The 22,077-nt window shown below is 42.2% G+C and overlaps 1 protein-coding gene across 5 annotated transcripts in view; it reads right to left on the bottom strand.

The window, feature by feature from the left end:
• Positions 1-22,077, bottom strand: part of LOC119647796 (choline transporter-like 1) — a 158,495-nt gene that overhangs the window by 78,345 nt on the left and 58,073 nt on the right. For all 5 annotated transcript variants that reach the window (XM_038049003.1, XM_038049000.1, XM_038048999.1 and 2 more), the window contains exon 5: positions 520-811. In XM_038049003.1, coding sequence (XP_037904931.1) covers positions 520-811 — 292 coding nt within the window. The remainder of the gene's footprint in view (positions 1-519; positions 812-22,077) is intronic.

Here is a 22,077-nt window from a genome sequence, read left to right on the forward strand (position 1 = left end):
TGACCACGAGATACGAGGAACGCACAAGAGGATATTCCAAACGAAAAGGCGACGACGACCGAAACATTAAGTCAATGGTAGCAAGGCACATGGTGGAAGAGGGTACTACTGTAACGATGGATAATGTGGATGTTTTGAAGCGGGTGTGAAAAGCATATCTTTTGGGTGCAGCGGTAAATTAAATTAAGTATTAGCATGAAGGAGGCACGTGGCCCTAAAAACAACTGTATGCTATAAACAAAAAATACAAAATAAGGGAAGAAAGCTAGTCCTTTTTCAGTTGACAATTTTTTTCCAGAAAACCTTAGAAATTGAAGGTGCGATTTAATCTTGCGGTTTATAGCCCCCACTTCACAATTGTCACTCTACATGATATTCATTTAGTACAAATTTATTTAAAGAAAATATAGAAAAATTATAAAAAACATTCACTGATAACAAAAAAGCTTCTTGTTTTTCTTCAAGCATTTTTTTTATCAAATTACTTAAGTGTAACTGCTATATTTAACGGATACTTACATCTGTAACTTTCCTTCGTATTAAATTTATGTAAATCACTTGAAAAATTTGTTTCATTATCTGCAAGGCTATTGATCGGAATGGTTGATTGGATCTGCGGATAACCAGAGCTTGCTAAACAAGCAATTACATATACTCCCAGGGAAAATAGCATAAATATCATAAGAAGTGCTAAAAAGGGAAGAATAAATATGCTTGGTAAATTAGAAAGACACGTCCCTGCTTTCTCCAGAATTTTTGCCAGTTTTTCTAATTTGGATCGCAGCAAATAAACAATTGTTATCCCAGCTATCTGCAAAGAAAGAGGAACAAATAAAAAAGATAAAAAAAGATATGAAATGAGCAATCCATCTTACGTGATTAGCACGAATAGAAATTTGTGGGCCGGCAATCTATAAATTTTGAAACTACTTTACTTCTGAAACGTAAACGAGTAGGAACTGATATTATGACTATAGCCTTTGTCTATCGAAAACAGTTTAGTTTTAGCGAAAATAGACGCGTACCGGGTAAATTGTTGCTGATAGCTGCCGTCAAGAACATTCTCATCACCTTGTGAGCCGGTCCAGGGTGAGAAGCATAACAATTGTAGTGTATATCAACGGGATCTCTGTTAGAGAGGAGAACATGTCGCATCGTGATAGATGATTTAAATGTGAAGGTGAGCTCTGAAAAGTACCTTGCTCAGGCATATGGTGATAAATTACACACTGTTCGGTAGAGGCACCCAAAAGGTGATCTGAATACCAGTGTTGAATTTGACAACACCTTGCTCGGACATGAGATGGGTGGGCATGGCTTTGGTGGCCCTATTAAAATTCGTGAAAGGTTTGTAGATTTCTACAACTTTCACCGCTTTGTCAGTGGCGACACACTGTACCAGCTTAGGGCCTGTAATAAGGTTAATTAAGTTATTGGCCGGCAATGAACGATCGACCACATCAGGATTAGCAAGATATTAAGGAGTTCCTTCCGATGGCTTTGCATATTCCTAAGTTTGTTTTAATTGTTACTAAAAAGATTATTAATCTTTCACACGTTATTATTAGTATTTCTGTGAGGTATAATGGGGGAAATAAAAGTACAGGATGCGGCAGCATAACTTCCTTTTTTCAAAACTCAATAAAAACTATTGTATGCATAGGAAAATATTTATTTATTTTTTATAATGTAGGTACATGTCTAAAGTTTTTATTTATATTGTTTTGAAGATCAAATCTGTTAGGTGACGTCCCCCATTCTCCATACATTGCGTAAACCGATTTCTGGCGTTTGTCATGACTCTTGTTAGCATAGCAGGCGTTATGTTAGCAATTTCTTCTTGGATGTTGGTCTTCAAATCTTGTAGGGTTCTTGGACGGTTCACATAAACACGGGATTTCAAAAAACCCCATAGAAAAAAATCACAAGGGGACAGATCGGGAGAGCGTGCCGGCCATTCCAAATCGCCTCTAATTGAGATAAGGCGCTCTGGAAAGTGTTCCCTCAAAACAGCCATCGATGCTCTTGAAGTGTGCGCTGTTGCACCGTCTTGTTGGAACCAAGCGTCCTCCAAATCCAAATTTTCTAGCCGTGGGAAAAAAAATTCTGTAACATGTTTACATACCGGTCCGAATTCACTGTCACTGTAACCTCATTTTCCTCAAAAAACCAGGGACCAATAATTCCAGCTGAGGAAATTGCACACCACACTGTGACTTTGGGTGAATGCAAAGGCTTTTGATGCAATTCTCGAGGGTTGGTGTCAGCCCAGTAGCGCATCTTTTGTTTGTTAACCGACCCACACAAATGAAAATGGGCTTCATCGCTAAAAAAACAATAGCACCATCGGGAACGACATCAAGAAGAAGCTCACACGCGTTCATCCGAGAATTGAAGTCACGTTCTGAAAGTTCCTGCACTATCGCCATCTTATAGGGATGAAAATGAAGATCATCACGAAGAATTCTTCTCACAGAACGATCGGATAGTCCAAGGGCAGATGCGTGTTTGCGCGCAGAACGCCGTGGCGATCGCAACATTGACGCTCTCAATGCTTCAATGTTCTCAGGTGATCTAACGGGCCGAGGGCCTCCAGTTCTTCCTTTTGTCGTACTTGCAGTTTGTCTGAATGTAGTGACCCATGTAACAATTGATTTGCGGTCTGGGACGGGAGCCAACGGGGCTAAATTAAAGCGATTCCGAAATGCACGCTGTGTTGCAATAACCGAACATCCGCTTGAAAAGTAAACCTCAATGGCAAAGGCACGCTCCTCACTATTCCAACGCATGATGGCGACTGAACCGTGTCGGGACAAAACTTTACAGTATCCCCTCTTGAACGAGACCACTAGCGCTCCGCTATGACATCAACTAACTGAGTGGCGCGCATTTTAAAAAAGGAAGTTATGCTGCCGCACCCTGTATATGCAAGCCATAAAGGCTCAAAAGTGTCGTATCAGGCGACAAAGCAACGTGACGAAACGACGACCACCGCACCGCACGATATGAAGGGGAGAGAGATTTGGCTGGTGTCAGCGCTTCGGCAGAGAAATACTGACGATATCCACAAGCAAAGCGAATTTGATTACCGGATTATTTACTTTTAGATTTGTTGAATCAGGTACGCGCGATTTAACAGTTGGGCTGAAAAACTCATAGGTTAACTTACTTACGTCACAGTTTTTTATAATACGATTTGTTTTTGGTCTCAAATTAAAGGTTGTTAAAACCGGTTTACTGTCTGTCTATCACACACACTTTTCTTAGAAGCGGTTGTTCTGATTGACACCAAATTTCGTGGGGAGTGGGAACTGTGAACGCTTACAAACATACATCATCCTATGGGCAACTTAAGGGGAGTCTCTATACATGCAAAAGGGGGTGTAGAATTTGTTTCCACCAAATATAGTTATGTAAGGTATCAAATAAAAGGCGTAGATTAGCACTCTTCAATGCCGGCCTCAGTTCTGACACTAAATGCCCAACGGGGGAGGGCGGGGACTGAAAAGTGGTCAATTCATTCGCGGACCCATTTTCAGAACCTACCCAACCGAAAAACCTGAAAAAGCACAAAGCTATTATTGTACCGTGGCTAGGCTTCGAAATACAAATGCAAATAAAGTTAATAATTGTTAATATATTGCTAGAATTCTTATTCACTGCCAACCGTCCTTAAGTTCATCCTAAAATCATGAAATGTCTAAGAGAGGCTATACTATAAAACATATTTCTACAAATTTTGGTGGAAATCGCATTATTACTAACAAAGTTATAGTAGGTCAAAGTTTTCGCTTCAGTACAAAGTCAAAGACTTTGAAGGTCAGTTCCACGTGACAGTTGACATTCCGATATAATATATGCATATACATTTCGTGCTAGGTACAAATGGAGCAAATGTTCACTCAAATATTCCTATATAAGAAATACACGAAACCTTTCATACCTGAAGTGTTCAGCTTTTTTCGTTAGCAACAATTTTTTAAGACCTTTAAACATACTTAACAAGATTCTTAAAAAGTACCTTTCCACCTAACTTTCAATTTAAAAAAAAATCGCAAAAAAGTCTTAAATTTCCCTCTCTACTGTAGTGTAAACCTTTAATAGGCAATAGCAGGCTGTTTTGCGGAAAATACATACTGCTTTTCATTCATTCTACTTGATATAATTGCAGTAATATTAGTTATAAGGATTTATATGATGATGACGTCATACACGTCTTAGAGAGGAATAAATTAACGCGAAATGCAACACTTTAACCTTTTATGACTGTTAATAATAATTTGATTGCATTCATTCCAGAATTATGTCCTACAATGTCGCCTATACTGCAACCAAATTTTGCACTTCTAGGATGAACCTAAGCGGGTTTTTGGGGCAAATTCCTAAACTGCGATAATATACCATTATTAAGTTTATTTAAGCAGATATGGGAACATATATATGCATTATTCTGATTTTTTCAGGTTTTTGGTTGGATAGGTTTTGAGAACGAGACCTGTTTCAATTTTCGGGGCACATATTTTAAGTCCTCACTCCCCTATTTCACCCAATATCAAAAATAATCATTAAATCAATGAATAATATCATATTGAACGAAAGGGCTCAATTAGTACTTTTCGAAAATGGTTCTATATTTGATATTGAAAAGTCTGAAATGAACCCGGGTAGCCCCTTAAGTTCATCTTAGAAATACAAAATTTGGCAACAGTAAGTGATTATTCTCAAAAATTTGAAGTATGAAGTGAAATCATATGAGCGGCAGATGAGAACATCATAGTTTACCTTTTTTTAGCAGCAGGTTCGCGTAGGAAGCGGATGAAATGGACTGAAGAAATGAACCTCTTCATCATCCGCTCCTACTACGAAATAACGGCGGGGGCGGGTATAACACCTTACCGCCCCTTGTTGCACCAGAGATTCGTCGAGCGTTTCCCGCAATTCGCGCACGTGACTGTGCAGCGAGTCGCAGACCAGTACCGCTTCATCACTCGCAGTGACACAATCCCGGCCACCATCAGGGAACGTGTTCGACTTGAAGTCATCGGGGAAACTGGTGACCGAGAGTCGATGGGGGCAGAGGCGGCGGCATCAACAACACCACGCCGCACTGCAGGCAACAGGTTCAGTACTCGCCGAAGCACTCTTCTCCATCGTCCAGCTGAGGTTTCCGCTGAAGTTCGGGACGAATTCCAAAGAGCGTGTATAGAATTCTCGGATATGGATCCTTTGCATAGACCAGGTATTCCCAGGCTCTATGCATCTCCAGCAACTCCGGGAATTCTATCTCAAATCAATGATGAGATTGCATCTCGACTGTGTGCTGATATGTCGCTGCTGCAACTACAATCACTTGTGTATTGTGGTGCAGTTGCGGCTATCAGATTGCACGGTCAGAAGATTCGCTTTCGCGTTATTGGTTTGAGTGACAAAAGAGATCCACCATGGAAAATTCGTCTGGAACGTCGGCGGGACTCACTAAGGCAGGACATTGCTAGACTGATTCAGATCAGCACTGGCAATGCCAGCCGACGGGTGAGAAATAAAGTGCAGAGGGTTTACCGGAACTATGCCATCCCCTGTGAGACACCCGTAGTTGAAATTCTGGACACACTAAAACAGAAACTTTCTGTCATATGCAGTCGGTTACGACGGTATGGCGAAAGTTATTCCAGACGTGTCCAGAATGCAACATACCCGAGGAACCAGCGGAGCTTTTTCAGATCTCTCAACGAATCCCAACAGAGCACCCAGACAATACAGTTCTCAGTGACGGAAGCGAAAGAGTATTGGGGTGGACTTTGGGGGTTACCTGCCCAGCATGCTGAGCATGCTGAGTGGATCACCGCCGAAGCCACCTGCCATGCCAATACACCTGGCATGAATTTCGCGGATGTTACCGAAGAGGAAGTTCGACGAGCTATAAACATCTCGAAGAACTGGAGGGGCCCAGGTCTGGATCGGGTGCAGAATTTCTGGTATAAGAAATTTACCAGCGTACACAGTCGGTTGGCACGCAGTATAAATGAGATCATGAGTCGGCCGGAGGAATTTCCACCTTTCCTCACTGCGGGAATTACCTACCTTATCCCTAAGAAGGACACGGTGCAGGACCCCGCAGACACAAGACCGATCACTTGCTTACCAACCCTCTACAAATTCATCACGTCCATTATTAGTGGAAGGATCAATGCGCACCTCGAGACCAACAACATTCTGTCCGAGGAGCAGAAGGGCTGCCGAATTGGGTCAAGGGGATGCAAAGAGCAACTCATTATCGACTCGGTAGTTGTAGGACAAGCAACTAGAGGCCAAAGAAACCTCTTCAGTTGCTATATCGATTATGCCAAGGCTTTTGATAGCGTTCCGCATACCTGGCTAATCGACATCCTACATCTGTATCGCATTGATCCGAAACTAATAAAGTTTTTGGCGACAGTCATGGAAGGGTGGCATACCACCTTGTCAGTCCGTACATCTGAGGGTGCTAATACCTCAGAGCCCATCCGTATTCGGAGGGGCATCTTCCAGGGGGATTCATTGAGTCCTCTATGGTTTTGTATGGCACTGAACCCCCTTTCATGGCTACTGAATGATGCTAGAGGGCATGGTTTTGCAATAAAATATGGCCTACGTGCTAAGTGCGAACTGACATACTTGATGTACCTAGATGACATCAAGGTGTATGCTGGTACTGACAACCATCTTAGAAGTCTGTTGCGAATAATAGACATGTTCAGCCGTGATATTCGGATGGAGTTTGGATTAGACAAATGTCGAATCCAAGCCATTCGCAAAGGTCATCACGAGCCGCATGCCGGACATAGCATTGGTGACCTCCACATCGAAGCTATGACCGAGACAGACTTCTACAAGTACCTAGGAATTCTGCAAGGAACCCATGCTCGAGTTGGTGATCTGAAGGAAGCTCTGCTGTCCGAATTCCTGCGACGTGTAAAGCTGGTGCTGAAATCGCATCTCTCGGGGAAGAATAAAATAAGCGCGTTGAATGTATTCGCTATCCCTCCACTGGCTTATGCATTCGGAATATTGCCGTGGACGAAGACTGACCTGGAAAACGTCCAGCGGCGGATACGGACAACTATGTCCAAATTCCGAATGCATCACCCAAAGTCTGCCGTGGAGCGGATGAACCTGCCTCGTGACATCGGAGGTAGGGGCGTGGTTGACGTGGCGGCACAACATCATCGCCAAGTCGACTCGCTGCGCGCTTATTTTTACAGTAAAGAGCAGGCGAGCCCCTTGCATGCGGCTGTCTGTAAGGCAGACTGTGGACTGACTCCACTTAACTTGAAGGATCGATCTTTCAATCCTCTGAGTGGGGTGAAGTCGGACCAGGAGCGGATCGAGGAATGGAAGTCGAAGGCAATGCACGGTAAACACGTGAATTGTCTTTGGCAGCCATTTGTCGATTTGCATCTGTCGAACAGGTGGCTGTGTGCTGGGGAGCTCTTTGCTGAGACGGAGGGGTTCATGTGTGCCATTCAGGATGGCGTGGTCGCCACCCGAGCTTATAAAAAGTTCATCATGAAAGAACGGGTGGAGAACGACCAGTGCAGAATGTGTGGTTCGGCGTTAGAGACGTTGGACCATCTCATTTCTGGCTGTACTGTTATGGCACCGGTGCAATACATCACCAGGCATAATGCTGTATGTAAGGTTATCCATCAAAACCTTGCATATAAGCATGGGCTGATCACGGGAACATGTCCGGTTTACCGATATGAGCCGCAAGCAGTACTTGATAGTTCTGCTTACAGCATGTATTGGGACCGGCAAGTTCTGACTGATCGCCATACCGCACACAACAAGCCTGACGTACTGCTAGTTGACAAGACGGGTCGCTCCGCGTATATTATTGATGTTGCTATCCCCCATAATAGCAACATTGAACGGAAATACGTGGAGAAGAAGGTGAACTATGAGCCATTGGCTCGGGAAATCAAAGAAATTTGGCGTCTCGAGCGGGTGGTTGTGGTTCCCATAATATTGGCAGCTACAGGAATTGTACCTAAATCCCTCACGGCTTCCCTTGATGTCCTGGGACTTTCGCACAGTCTGGTTCAAACCATGCAGAAGTACACCATTCTGCATACGTGCTCGATGTTGCGGGGGGTACTCGACGGATTCTCCCACTGACCTACCACCGGCCATCACCACCAGTGCCCCTTTAGTTTTTAAGTAGGTAGGATCGTCCGAGCCTAAATGCTTGGCACTTAGTGGTAGTATTAGGTAAAATCCAGCATCTGCCGAGATTGTGATAACTCGGATATACCTTTTTTTAGTTATTTTTATATTTTTGTACATGATGTTTGTTTTTATTTCTTAATTTCTTCATTTTTAAGATTTTGTGTTAAACTAAATCTTATTGTAATCGATTTAATGTTTGTCTGTCCGTCTGTCTGCCTGCCACACTCGATTTACGCGGAAATGGCTGCACCATTTGTGACGAAATTTTGGAGGAACATTTTGTCTGTGTGCTGCTTTACATGCAGTGAGTAGCATCATTTTGCGTTGGAATTAAGAAGGTGCGCCCCATATATGCGAAAGGGGGTGTATATTTTTTTTTTCACAGAATATGGTCACGTTGGGTGAAGAGCTCGATTAGCTCTTTTCCCTCATTTCCCTTTCATATCCGAAAAAATGAAACAAGTTTCATTCTCAGAACTTATCAAACCGATCAATCTAAAAAATACAGTGATGAACCTATGTAAAACCTAAGCCCCAAAATAGATCACATTCCGATATCTGCTCAAATAAAGTTAATAATAGCATATTACTAAATTTCAGCGATTTGCCTGAAAACCCCCCTTAAGTTCATTCTAGAAGTACAACATTAGGCACGAGTATAAGTGACAATATTTCATAATTCTAGAAAGCTTGAATGCAATCTAACTATTACCAACAAAGTTATAGAATGTCAAAATGTTTTCCACAAGATTTCATTGCACTCCAAGCCATAGGTGGCGTCATCGTTACACAAAGTGAACTTACGATACACACAATTTGAATAGCAACTCGCTCCGTTCTTCAGTAGATGAGGGGCGAAGCATATTAGCTGAAACAAGCCAAACTGCAATCCTGGCGGTTTCGAACACTAATCCATACCTTTGTCGGATTTTGAATTAAACAAAAATAGATCCACCTGTAGACGGTTTCGGTCGCGCTGCTCCTCAAGGCGGAATCGCGAGGCAGCGTCTGATGAGATCGCCTCCACCCTGTGATCGAAACCGACCAGGCACAAGATTTTTTGGGGGTAGTGTTCCATCCAAACGGACATATATACGTTAGTAGCAGCAGTATCCAACTTTTGTACTTATATATGTACATATGTATGCTTTTGTGCATGCAGTGAAGTGAAAGTAATCAGATACGTGTTATCAATTTGAAAATGTGGAAATATATGAAGGAATATTTTGAATTTGTAGCTATCTTGAAAAGAAAAACGTGGATAGAAAGTTCCCACATAAGATTAACACAAAATCTTTATACCTAAAACGCAAAACTTCCGGTATTTCAAATTGTTTCCATTTTTTTTTCACCGAATATGGTCATGTAGGTATCAAATGAAAGGGCTTGATTAGTGCTTTCCGAAGCTCATTTCTCTGGGTGAAACCTAAGCGAGCGAGAATTCAAAATGTGTTCAGCCAAAAAGTGAAGAATCTAAAAAAATTCACAACGTTACATCCCTACGAAATCTAGGCCTCAAACTACGCCCTGTTAAAGTTAATAATGATATATTACCGTATTTTGGAAATTTACTTGAAAACCCCATTGAACTTCATTCTAGAATTACAAAATGTGAAGGCAATCCAATTATTGCTAACGAAGAACTCTCTTGTAGAGGTCAGATATTGCCTTCTATTTGTAGTTAAGTCTAAAATTGATAGAACAGTCGCTTACTCGAAACTACAATTTTATTTTATTGTGTATATATATATTTCGGGAGCAACATACTCCCTTCATCAGTACATAACTACTGAAAACAATTGCGATTATATATTTCTATTTATACTAAAAACAGTAATTACCTAAATTACTTTTTAACAAAAAAAAACATTAAATTATAAGCCTAATTACCTGTTAATTACCGCGGCGAGTCTTATTAATTTTGAGGAGTAATTACCCGAATCTGTATTTAATAACCGCGTCGCGTCTTCTCTTAAAATTTCTAGACTTTCCCAAGAGTCCAAGTTTGTCGTTCGGTTTGTGTGCCGCATGAGTCCAAAATTTTCGCGTTGAATGGTATGGGCTTCCTCGGTTAAGTAACAACACTTAATGTGTATTTGTTACACAGTTGTTTCTTTTAGTACTTCCGTACTGTGATATAGAAACAAGACTATTGTAATATCGAAACAAGACTGAGGTTCCTTCTCGATCATCTCGTATTTATATTTGCTTAAAATTGTTTACATAATATACATATGTTCCTTATCTTCTCTGAAACTATCTAATACATAACACATATTAACATATGGTTCTTATCTACGTAAAATCCTATCCTTTTATTAGGGTCATTCTGAGCAGCGAAGATGCGCAAATGCATCTTCGTTTATTATTCAACAACAGGACATGTTGTGAAAGAAAACATTTGACTTGAGCCGGGTATGACGAGATATGGAAAATGATAAAGACCGAAATATTTATAAGGGTCATACGGAGGAAAGAAGATGCGCAGATGCATCTTCGTTTATTATTATTTAGAACCAGGATTTATGCTGGTCGTTAAAAGATGCCGACGGTGCGGACGGTTCCATAACTCCTCCCTCCTTAAGGTTGTCCTCAACTTTGTCAATTGTTTTCAGTAGCTTTCTACTGATGAAGGGAGTAAGTTGCTCCCGAAATATATATATACACAATAAAATCAAATTGTAGTTTGGAGTACGCTACTGGTCATCTCTTGTAGAGTTTCCTGTCCGTTCCTTAATAGCAAACCTTATGAGCTTGTCGGTTCTTGTGTTTATTTTTGAGAGTTACCGTCTCATAGGTGATCACCTTCCAGCAGTCTGTGGATCAACGTTGAAAGATATTGCCGCCCGAGTTTCTGAGGAGTGTCTTTCCTTACCTTTTTGTGAAATGGTAACCTCTTCATTCAGTGATTGAAAAGTTTAATATTCTTTCTCCTTCGTTGGGATAAGGTGACGTAGGAGATGATACTTTGGTGGAATACGGAGGCAGTCGACTTATGTTGTGCCATTCCTTTCTCAACGTTTCAGGGCTCGTCAAAAGAAAGCGTACTGTCCATGCCGCAGTCCGTCGCGGATTGGTGATGCCAAACAGCATGCAGACTGTTTATAGCGGAGTAGTTATAAAACATACGTACACATTTGCATAAGCATGTACATCGTTGATATCCGATGAAGAAGAATTTCTGTTTTTTTTCGGTATCCATTTTTCCTGTCGGTCGCGAACTCTGTAATTTTTCTAAACGTGTCCACAGTCTGTCGGTGAATCGCTTGCTGTTTGACTAGGATGATGCAATATTTCATAATACAGAGTTCGCGACAGTCTGCCCTGTGCGCGCGGACACTCCGCTTTCTGTTTGGCGCGCCATCTCATCCTAACTTTGTCCACGAATTTAAAACAAAGAAGGTTGAATTATCGGGATTCCTTTTTGTTTTGATTTTATGTATCTAGTACTCTGCGACGAGGAGCAATTCGATTAATATTTCTCCATCTGATAATGCAATGGGTGCAACAGTTTTCCTCCGCATTTGCATACAAATTTTGGGCACGACATTTTGGCTTTCCGTGAATTTTGCACATGGGAGATGAAAATCTAGGGATCTAGGATCCTTAAAGTTCATTAGACTTCTAGAAATATCACAACGGCATCATCTTTTTCCCTATAACCAGCATTGCCTTTCTGCAGCATTTTCGTCACGACAATAGAGATCTACTGAACTTGACGTTTCACCTATGGAGACAACTGACGGTGGCACGAAGCCACGAGCAAACATCAGGCGTGCCCTAGGCTCTGATGCCTAAAATGTCGAGTTCCAGAACCTAGACAAAGTCATCAGAGCGCTCTTGCATCGCACGCATGCGACTGCGTGGATATTGCAATGCCGTAAATCCGAAAGTTATCGTGTTAAAGCGGTTCAACTTCTCGACTGTAACAAAAACGGATTGACAATTTCGGTTCTGGCACCATTGCACTGCAACAATATGGAAAGATCGGAGAAAAAACCAAAACGCTCTACACTTTGCTTACATCAGCATTGGCAGCGAATAATGTACAACCGCCGTCCCTACTACTCTATTGCTCTCACAAATTGGCCAAGCCATGATATGCGCCCATATGCGGACGTCATAGTTTTAGGGGAACGTGCTTCCGGATTGATTGATATCGGAGCTACCATAAGTTGTTTTATTTCGGACTGTGCTGGGAAAATCATTAACAAAGGTTGGTACACATGGGGTTAGCCACTCAATGGTAAGCAGAATGTCGACTGAAATCACCTTCCGTGATCTGATGGAATCGATGTCGTTCCTTCTTATCCCGTCCTTAACGCAGAATTTAAACTTTGAGGCTGATTTTGTGTGCAAATTTCAACTCAACAATACTTATTTGCACTTTCAGTTTGTTCTATGGATAATGCCGTGCAAGGCTTGGTCTTGTTCTTGATAGTTTTCCGTTTCTCGAGTTTTATGATACACATCATCGATGTCGGTGATAATTAGCCGATTAAGCAGGAACACTTCTCAGTTTCTCGCGCCTCCTACCTTTAAACAGATTGATCGGATACTTTGCCAAAACTAGTATGCCTTCCTGTAGTTGCTTTCTTTGTATACTTGCATCTTTGTTTCGTGGATGAAGCTTTTGATAAGTGGGATCACGTGGTCAGTACTCTTGGATTAATTTTTTTTTCACCTAAGATATATTAACGGCGGCTTTAGTTTTTAGATTTGCACTAAGTAATGCAAACCTATTTGGGCTTGGAAGTTTGGGCGTGCTCTTCACTGCGGAAGATCGCGAGCTTCTCCTATGCTTCCAAATGAGAATGTATCTGTCCAGACCAGTCTGCATTTTCGTAGTCGAGCTCATTTTAACATTTCCAATAACTTTTCAACTTGTGTTCTGTACATTCAAAATGTTTCGGTTCGAAGTTTAGTTATGATGAGCCTTTGTTGATTTTTTTTAGAGAATTTTTTTAAAAGCTTATCTTGCACAGTTCGAATTTGCAATTGTTTCAGATTGCTAAAAATAAACGCTGCTCTTCACGATTCTACACAGAACATGCTGCATGCGGTGCCCGAACTATGTTTACAAACAAGCTTAGTGATTTTTGATTTCACTGATCACAAATATCGGTTTTTCAGTTATGTGATTATGTTTCACTTAATTTTTTGCGACATCCTCCCACGTAAAATGTGTGATACTTTACCTTATTTGCAAGGAAAAATTTGTGTGCCTTTTCTAAATAAGCAAATTTATTTTACTTTCAATCGGTCAAAATCGAATTCCGTTTATTTCACATGGCACTAACATGTCCTTTACATCGACATTCGAGATTCGTTGAAGTTAAATATCTTGTTCGATGTTTCAAATAAAATGGTCGATTCAGATATGACAAGTTTTGTATATTTGTTATGTAAAAATATTTGTGTAGAAATTTGTCCAATTAGTACCTAGCACAATATTGTCAGCTACAGGCATTGTACCTAAATCGCTCACGGCTTCCCTTGATGTCCTGGGACTTGTGCACCATTCTGCATACGTGCTCGATGTTGCGGGGAGTTCTCGACAGATTCTCCCATTAACTTAACACCGGGCACCAACATCAGCGCCCCTTTAGTCTAGGCGCCACGACGACCAGGAGCATTGCTCCACCTGCTGCAGCTGTTTCCCCACAATCTGTGGCGACCACTTCAGCAGGTTCGCGTAGGCAGCGGATGAAATGGACTGAAGAAATGAGCCTCTTCATCATCCGCTCCTACTATGAAATAACGGCGGGGCCGGGTAAAACATCTTACCGCCCCTTGTTGCACCAGAGATTCGTCGAGCGTTTCCCGCAATTCGCGCACGTAATTGTGCAGCGAGTCGCAGATCAGTACCGCTTTATTACTCGCAGCGACACAATCCCGGCCACCATCAGGGAGCATATTTGACTTGAGGTCAACGGGGGCAGAGGCGGCGGCATCAACAACACCACGCCGCACTGCAGGCAACCGTTTCAGAGCTCGCCGTAGCATTCTTCTCCACCGTCCAGCTGAGGTTTCCGCTGAGATTCGGAACGAATTCCAAAGAGCGTGTATAGAATTCTCGGACATGGATCCTTTGCATAGACCAGGCACTATGCATCTCCAGCAACTGCGGGAATTCAATCTCAAATCAATGATGAGATTGCATCTAGGCTTGTGCTGATATGTCGCTGCTGCAACTACAATCACTTGTGTACTGAGGTGCAGTTGCGGCTATCAGATTGCACGGTCAGAAGATTCGCTTTCGTGTTATTGGTTTGAGTGATCAAAGAGATCCCCCATGGAAAGTTCGTCTGGAACGTCGGCGGGACCTCACTAAGGCAGGACATTGCTAGACTGTAGTTGAAATTCTGGACACACTAAAGCGGAAACTTTCTGTCATATGCATTCGGTTACGACGGTATGGCGAAAGTTATTTCAGACGTGTCCAGAATGCAACATACGCGAGGAACCAACGGAGCTTTTTCAGATCTCTCAACGAATCCCAACAGAGTATCCAGACAGTGTAGTTTTCGGTGACGGAAGCGAAAGATTATTGTGGTGGACTTTTGAGATTACCCGCCCAGCATGCTGAGTGGATCACCGCCGAAGGCACCCGCCATGCCAATACTCCTGGCATGAATTTTGCGGATGTTACCGAAGAGGAAATTCGACGAGCCATAAACATCTCGAAGAACTAGAGGAGCCCAGGTCTGGATCAGATGTAGAATTTCTGGTATAAGAAATTTACCAGCGTACACAGTCGGTTGGCACGCAGTATAAATGAGGTCATGAGTCGGCCGGAGGAATTTCCACCCTTCCTCACTGCGGGGATTACCTATCTTATCCCTAAGAAGGACACGGTGCAGAACCCCGCAGACACAAGACCGATTACTTGCTTACCAACCTTCTAAAAACTCATCATGTCCATTATTAGTGGAAGGGTCAATGCGCACGTTGAGACCAACAACATTCTGTCCGAGGAGCAGAAATGCTGCCGAGTTGGGTCAGAGAGAGCCCATCCGTATACGGAGGGTCATCTTCCAGGGGGATTCGTTGAGTCCCCTTTGGTTTTGTATGGCACTGAACCCCCTTTCATGGCTACTGAATGATGCTAGAGGGCAATAAAGTATGGCATCCGTGCTGAGTGCGAATTGACACACTTGATGTACTTAGATGACATCAAGCTGTATGCTGGGACTGATGACCATCTTAGAAGTCTGTTGCGAATCATAGACATGTTCAGCCGAGATATTCGGGTGAAGCTTGGATTAGGCAAGCGTCGAATCCAAGCCATCCGCAAAGGTCATCACGAGTTGCATACCGGACATAGCATTGGTGACCTCCACATCGAAGCTATGACCGAGACAGACTTCTACAAGTACCTAGAAATTCTGCAAGGAACCCATGCTCGAGTTGGTGATCTGAAGGATGCTCTGCTGTCCGAATTCCTGCGACGTGTAAAGCTGGTGCTGAAATCGCATCTCTCGGGGAAGAATAAAATAAGCACGTTTAATGTATTCGCTATCTCTTGACTGGCTTATGCATTCGGAATATTGCCGTGGACGAAGACCGATCTGGAAAACGTCCAGCGGCGGATACGGATAACTATGTCCAAATTCCGAATGCATCACCCAAAGTCTGCCGTGGAGCGGATGAACCTGCCTCGTGACATCGGAGGTAGGGGTGTGGTTGACGTGGCGGTACAACCTCATCGCCAAGTCGACTCGCTGCGCGCTTATTTTCATAGCAAAGAGCAGGCGAGTCACTTGCATGCGGCTGTCTGTAAGGCAGACTGTGGACTGACTCCACTTAACTTGAAGGATCGATCTTTCAATCCTCTGAGTGGGGTGAAGTCGGACCAAGAGCGGATCGATGACTGGAAGTCGAAGGCAATGCACGGTAAACACGTGAATTGTCTTTGGCAGCCATTTGTCAAACAGATGGCTGTGTGTTAGGGAGCTCTTTGCTGAGACGGAGAGGTTCAAGTGTGCCATTCAGGACGGCGTGGTCGCCACCCGAGCTTATAAAAAGCTCGACCAGTGCAGAATGTGTGGTTCAGCGTTAGAGACGTTGGACCATCTCATTTCTGGCTGTACTGTTATGGCACCGGTGCAATACATCACCAGGCATAATGCTGTATGTAAGGTTATCCATCAAAACCTTGCATACAAGCATGGGCTGATCACGGGAACATGCCCGGTTTACCGATATGAGCCGCAAGCAGTAGTTGATAGTTCTGCTTACAGCATGTATTGGGACCGGCAAGTTCTGACTGATCGCCATACTCTACACAACAAGCCTGACGTACTGTTAGTTGGCAAGACGGGTCGCTCCGCGTATATTATTGATGTTGCTATCCCCCATAATAACAACATTCAACGGAAATACGTGGAGAAGAAGGTGAACTATTAGCGATTGGCTCGGAAAAGCAAAGAAATTTGGCATCTCGAGCGGGTGGTTGTAGTTCCCATAATATTGTTAGCTACAGGTATTGTACCTAAATCGGTCACGGCTTCACTTGATGTCCTGGGACTTGTGCACAGTCTGGTTCAAACCATGCAGAAGTTCACCATTCTGCACCAGCGCCCCTTTAGTTTTTAAGTAGGTAGGATCGTCCGAGCCTAAATGCTTGGTACTTAGTGCTAGTTTTAGGTAAAATCCGGTGCCTGCCGAAATTGTGATAACTCGGAAATAATAATAATCGTTGGCGCAACAATCCATATTGAATCAGGGGCTTGAAGTTTGTTAGAGCACTTCATTCCCCTTAGGAGCCAATGTGGTCAGCATTGCGCTCGCCCGAGATTATTACTATGATTTGACTCAGGTACTCATTCACAGCTGAGTCGACTGATATCCGACGTCAAATCACGATACAAATCCCACTGCCACCAGTGAGATTTGAACCGCGACCTTGCGTACGACAGCATTGTGCTCTAACAACTCAGCTATCCGGACATGCATATATGATGTTAAAATATTCACTTTCGTGTGCAAGTGACAGTCAGAATCTTAGAATTTGTACTGAAGCGATAATTTTGATCTATTATAACGTTGTTGGTAAAAGTGCGGCTTTGACCAAACTTGGTAGGATTATTCTTATGACGAACCAGGTAAAACCCTTCCTGGATGGTTGGGCCCTATAATTAATGTACTGAAATCAAAATTAGGTCCTTCTCCTTGTCTCGAATCCGACTTGAATAAAGAGCAATAAAAAAAAGAAACAAGTTGAAATACCCGAAGCTGGGTGCTTCACGTATAAAGGTATTGTGTTGATTTCATGTGAGCAACCCTGTAAGCATGTTTTTCCATTTTTACATAGCTTAGAACTCAAAATATTCCTTTATATATTGCCAAACAGAATATGCATACAATGAGAAAAAGTGAAATCGGGACAACGTCGTACAAAATACATAAGTGTCCATAAAGGGTAAAAGGAGTTGTATGTGTTTTGTTTTTTTTTTTGCCTGTTGGATACAATGCGAAAATTGGAAAGAATTCCAGCCGAGTATGCCCAACGTTTGGTTAAATTCATGCCACTGTCCAGTGAAGTGAACTTGTTGAAACAATAACTTTATAATCAATCAGTTATTATTAAACTATTATTTCTATGATAAATGAACAGTTAACCATAACGATTATTTAGGAGAACAGTAAACTATTATTTTTATTATAAACGAACAGTTAACTATTTACTTAAGTCTCCTTAACTTGCATGTCCCCCCTGACTTACTCCATCCTGCACTGGCGCCCAAAAACAATTTCCGCTGTCAAAAATTGTGTTTTGATGTCATGGCCAAGTTACCCGCTCCGTCACAAAGTGTTTGAACATGAATAACTCGAAAACCACTACTTGTACGAAAAAAATTCATATTATATTTTTTGCTTAGAACTGACCATTTAAGGGGGTCATCCTGTGTGTCGGATCCGCGGAATTGAATTTTTTTTGTCATCAATTGTATTTAAATATAGTGTAGAATATATGGTGATTTTGATATTCGGTGTCGTTTGGAAATTATAGTGTTAAACACGTGATAAGTCAGATGTCAGATTTATGTCGATCGTCGTAATAAAGCGCGTATTTATCGGTCCGAATGGTGTTCGAATGACTTAAAACGCTAAAAGGACAAGGATTGAAATCAAGGCTCTACTGGTGTTTTTTCAAGAAACCTAAGATTTATCGACTAGGTATAGCAAAATAATGGTTAATTAAGGTTTTATGGTCAAAAATCGCATTCTACTTTTTAAATTTGTTTTTCTCGAAACCACATGTCCAAAATTGGGTGCCACCATAGTCCAAAAGTTATCAAACGAAATTCTTTGAAATTTTCACGACTTATTCAGAACATATTTCTACGGTCCGCAAACTAGGATAATTGCGATTTATTCGGTAGTTCTTTTTTTATTCATTGAAGAAGCCGTGAGAAAACACCAAACTTCACAATAAAAAGTTTAACACGGCACCAAAAATTTAGCTTTAAATATTTTTTAATAATCCTAGTTTGCGGACTGAAGTTAAGTCTGTACGTTGAAATTCTGTTTACTTTTTTTCTTTAAGATGATCGCAGCGCCCTATAGCGTGGCAAAAGGGAAAAACCTTTTTTTGGAGATGAGTGTAGAAATTGCTTTGTATTTCAATAACCAACTATGCGATCAGGCTGAAAAAAATACTATGCATGCTCAAGATATTAATAAATCTATGGTGAAAAATTTGTATTTGTATCTTTATTCAGTTATTCACAAACAATTTCTGAAAAAAGCGAAAAAAAATGGTCTTCACACAGAATGACCCCCATTATCGATTTCTGCGGTTAATTCGAGAATAAAAACTTGGAACGTAGCCAATAAATTTCATGCTAAGTAACCAGTCGACAACATCTGTTAGTATACAAAACGAAAGTGTTGATCGTAATCTTGATATTTTATACGGCTTTGTGGTGTGTCATGAGTTGTTAAAACTACTTTTTTTGATGAAACTATCAACAACAGTTCCAGTCACCGCGGTTAGTGATGAAAGGTCATTTTCAACATTAAAATATACTAATACATTTTTGAGAAATCGTCAAGCCTAAGAACGAATTTCCGATCCTGCTTTAATTTTCATTGAAAAGGATCTTCTTCTTTTTCTTCAGCCATCGTCCCGTTCACAAGCCGGGTCGGCTCGCCGTGATCGGCTTCGCCATTTGGCTCTATCGAATGCCTGATCTGGGTGCAATCTCGAGGCTTTCAAATCCACATCTAGCGTATCAAGCCACCGTTGTTTAGGTCTGCCTTTTGGTCGTTTACCATCGACTTCGATGTTCAGAGCAATCTTGGCGAGTGATTTCTCGTTTGCACGAATTGCGTGACCATACCATCGAAGACGCCTCTCTCGCAATTTTTCCACGATCGGTGCAACCTCATAACGATCGCGGATATCGCATGTGATCTAAATGTGTGACGCCACTAGTCCAACGTAGCATCTTCGTCTCCATTACCGCAAGACGCCGTTCATTGTCTTTTATAGTCGGCCAACACTCAGAACTATAGAGAGCGACTGGACGGACGACATTGCGGTAAATTTTAGATTTGAGACGTTCGTTGATACGTCGATCACAAAGAACACCAGTTGTGGAACATCATTCATCCAGGTTGCGTTAATGCATGAAGCAATTTCATAACGCAGTTCTCCATTGGCTGATAGCGTTGACCCGAGGTATTTAAATCGCTCAGTTCTGGGCAGATCATTGCCGCTGACAGTGATTGTGCCTGTTTCATGGGGATCGGGAATCTTCATGGTATGGGAAAGTAACCGGATCGGACAGTAATTTGAACATTCTGCTGGACTACCTTTCTTTTTCTATATTGGAACAGTGGTACTTTCTTGCCAGTCAGATGGTGTTCTTCCTTCCTGAATAACCCGGTTAAAGAATTCACTGAGCCACAGTGTTGGGTCCCACCTCTTCGCTTTCCACAGCTCAGATGCGATGTCGTCAGGTCCTGTTGCTTTCCCCGATTTCATTTGTTTTATTGCCGACTCCAGTTGCGCTGACTGGTGGAAGTGCTCCAAATGTCTGCAATTATTGTGGAAGTGGAGGATGAGCAAATTCTTCAGTTGAAATCTGCTCGAAGTATTCTCGCTATCTATCCGTTGCTGCTCGACGGTTGGTAAGCAAAGTACCGTTGTTGTCATTAACGCAACAGAAGTGTTCGATATCCTGTGTGCGTTCATCACGGCTTTTAGCAAGTCGATACAGATCTGTCTCGCCATCCTGAGTGTCCAGTTTATCGTAAAGATTTTTGAAATGGTTCGCTCGGGCGACAGCGACCACTTTCTTTGCTTCCCGGTTTGCATTCTTATAAATTTGCCAATTAGCAGGCGTTTTATCGTGGAGAAATTTGTGGTAGAGGCGTTTCTTTTCTCGGACCTTCATTTCAACATCATCATTCCAAAGCCAAGTATTTTGGTTGATGTATCGCTTACCCGGCTTGGTGACCCAGAGGGTTGCAGAGACCGCTTTGTGGACTGTGTCTTTCATTTGGTTCCATGGTTCTTCCACATTCGTAATGGTTGGCAATCGTATGAGTGAGATCGTTTCCTCTTGCTTCTCAACAAATCGCCACGATTTAATGCGTCGCGGGTCAGTGCGCTTCTCACACTGTTTTATCGGTGGTTTAATTCGCAGGACGGCAAACAACGGCCGATGTTCAGCTGCGATGGTCTCATAGGGAACGACTTTGCAATCAGTGACAGTGGTAAAATGTCGGCGTCTTATGAGAATATAGTCGATTTGCATTTTACTGTTGCCACTATAAAATGTAGGAAGGTGAGACAATCGTTTGATGAACCATGTATTCATAAGTACAAGGTCATGGGTGTCCGCGAAATCGATTATACGCTCGCCACCCTCATTGCGCGCTCCGAACCCCTTTCTCCCATGGCACCTGTCACCGTCTGCCTTTTCACCTACATGACATGAGTACGTTGCCTCAAACCCTGCTCCTTTACCTGGGCAGGGGACCAGCAAACTATGTTAATAGCATGGATATTCTTATACAATTGCGAAAATTGAATGATTTTTTGATAAAGTAATTAAGAAATTTTTGTATAAAGAACGGTACGTAGATTTAGAATACTAGCGACCAATATTTGTTCGACTACCTCTCTATAAATTTATTTATTAATTAATGATTGTTTATAGTTTATCCGTTTTGTTGGTTTTTATATATTTTCTTCTCCTTCTCTTTCTTCAGCTTTTTTCCCGTTCACAAGCCGGGTCGGCTCGTCGCGATCGATTTCGCCATTTGTTTCTATAAAAAGTCCGATCCAGATGCGATCGCGAGGCCTTTAATTCCCCATTCAGCGTATTAAGCCTCCGTTGTTTCAGCCTGCCTTTTGGTCGCTTACCATGGACTTGGATAGTCACACCAATCTTGGCGAGTGAACTCTCTTTAGTAGAAATGACCATACGATCGAACACGCCTCTCTCAATTTTTCCACGATTGGTGCAACCCCATTTCGATCGCGGATATCCTCATTTCGAATGCGTTCAAAGCGTGTCACGCCACTAATTCAACGCAGCATCTTCATCTCTATTACCGCAAGTTGCGGTTCATTGTCTTTTATAGTCGGCCAACACTCAGAACCATAGAGAGCGACAGGACGGACAACATTGAGGTAAGTTTTAGATTTGAGAGGTTCGTGGGTTCATCGATCACAAAGAACACCAGTTGTGGAACGCCACTTCATCCAGATAGTGGTAATGCGTGAAGCAATTTCATAACGCAGTCCTCCATCTGAGATATTGACTGTGATTGTGTCTGTTTCATGGGGATCAGTCGTCAATCTGAGACCGTATTGCATGAGATAATCATTCCATTTTTGGACAAGTTGCT

The sequence above is a fragment of the Hermetia illucens genome, chromosome 2 (genome assembly GCF_905115235.1).
Source record: "Hermetia illucens chromosome 2, iHerIll2.2.curated.20191125, whole genome shotgun sequence".
Lineage (NCBI taxonomy): Eukaryota > Metazoa > Arthropoda > Insecta > Diptera > Stratiomyidae > Hermetia > Hermetia illucens.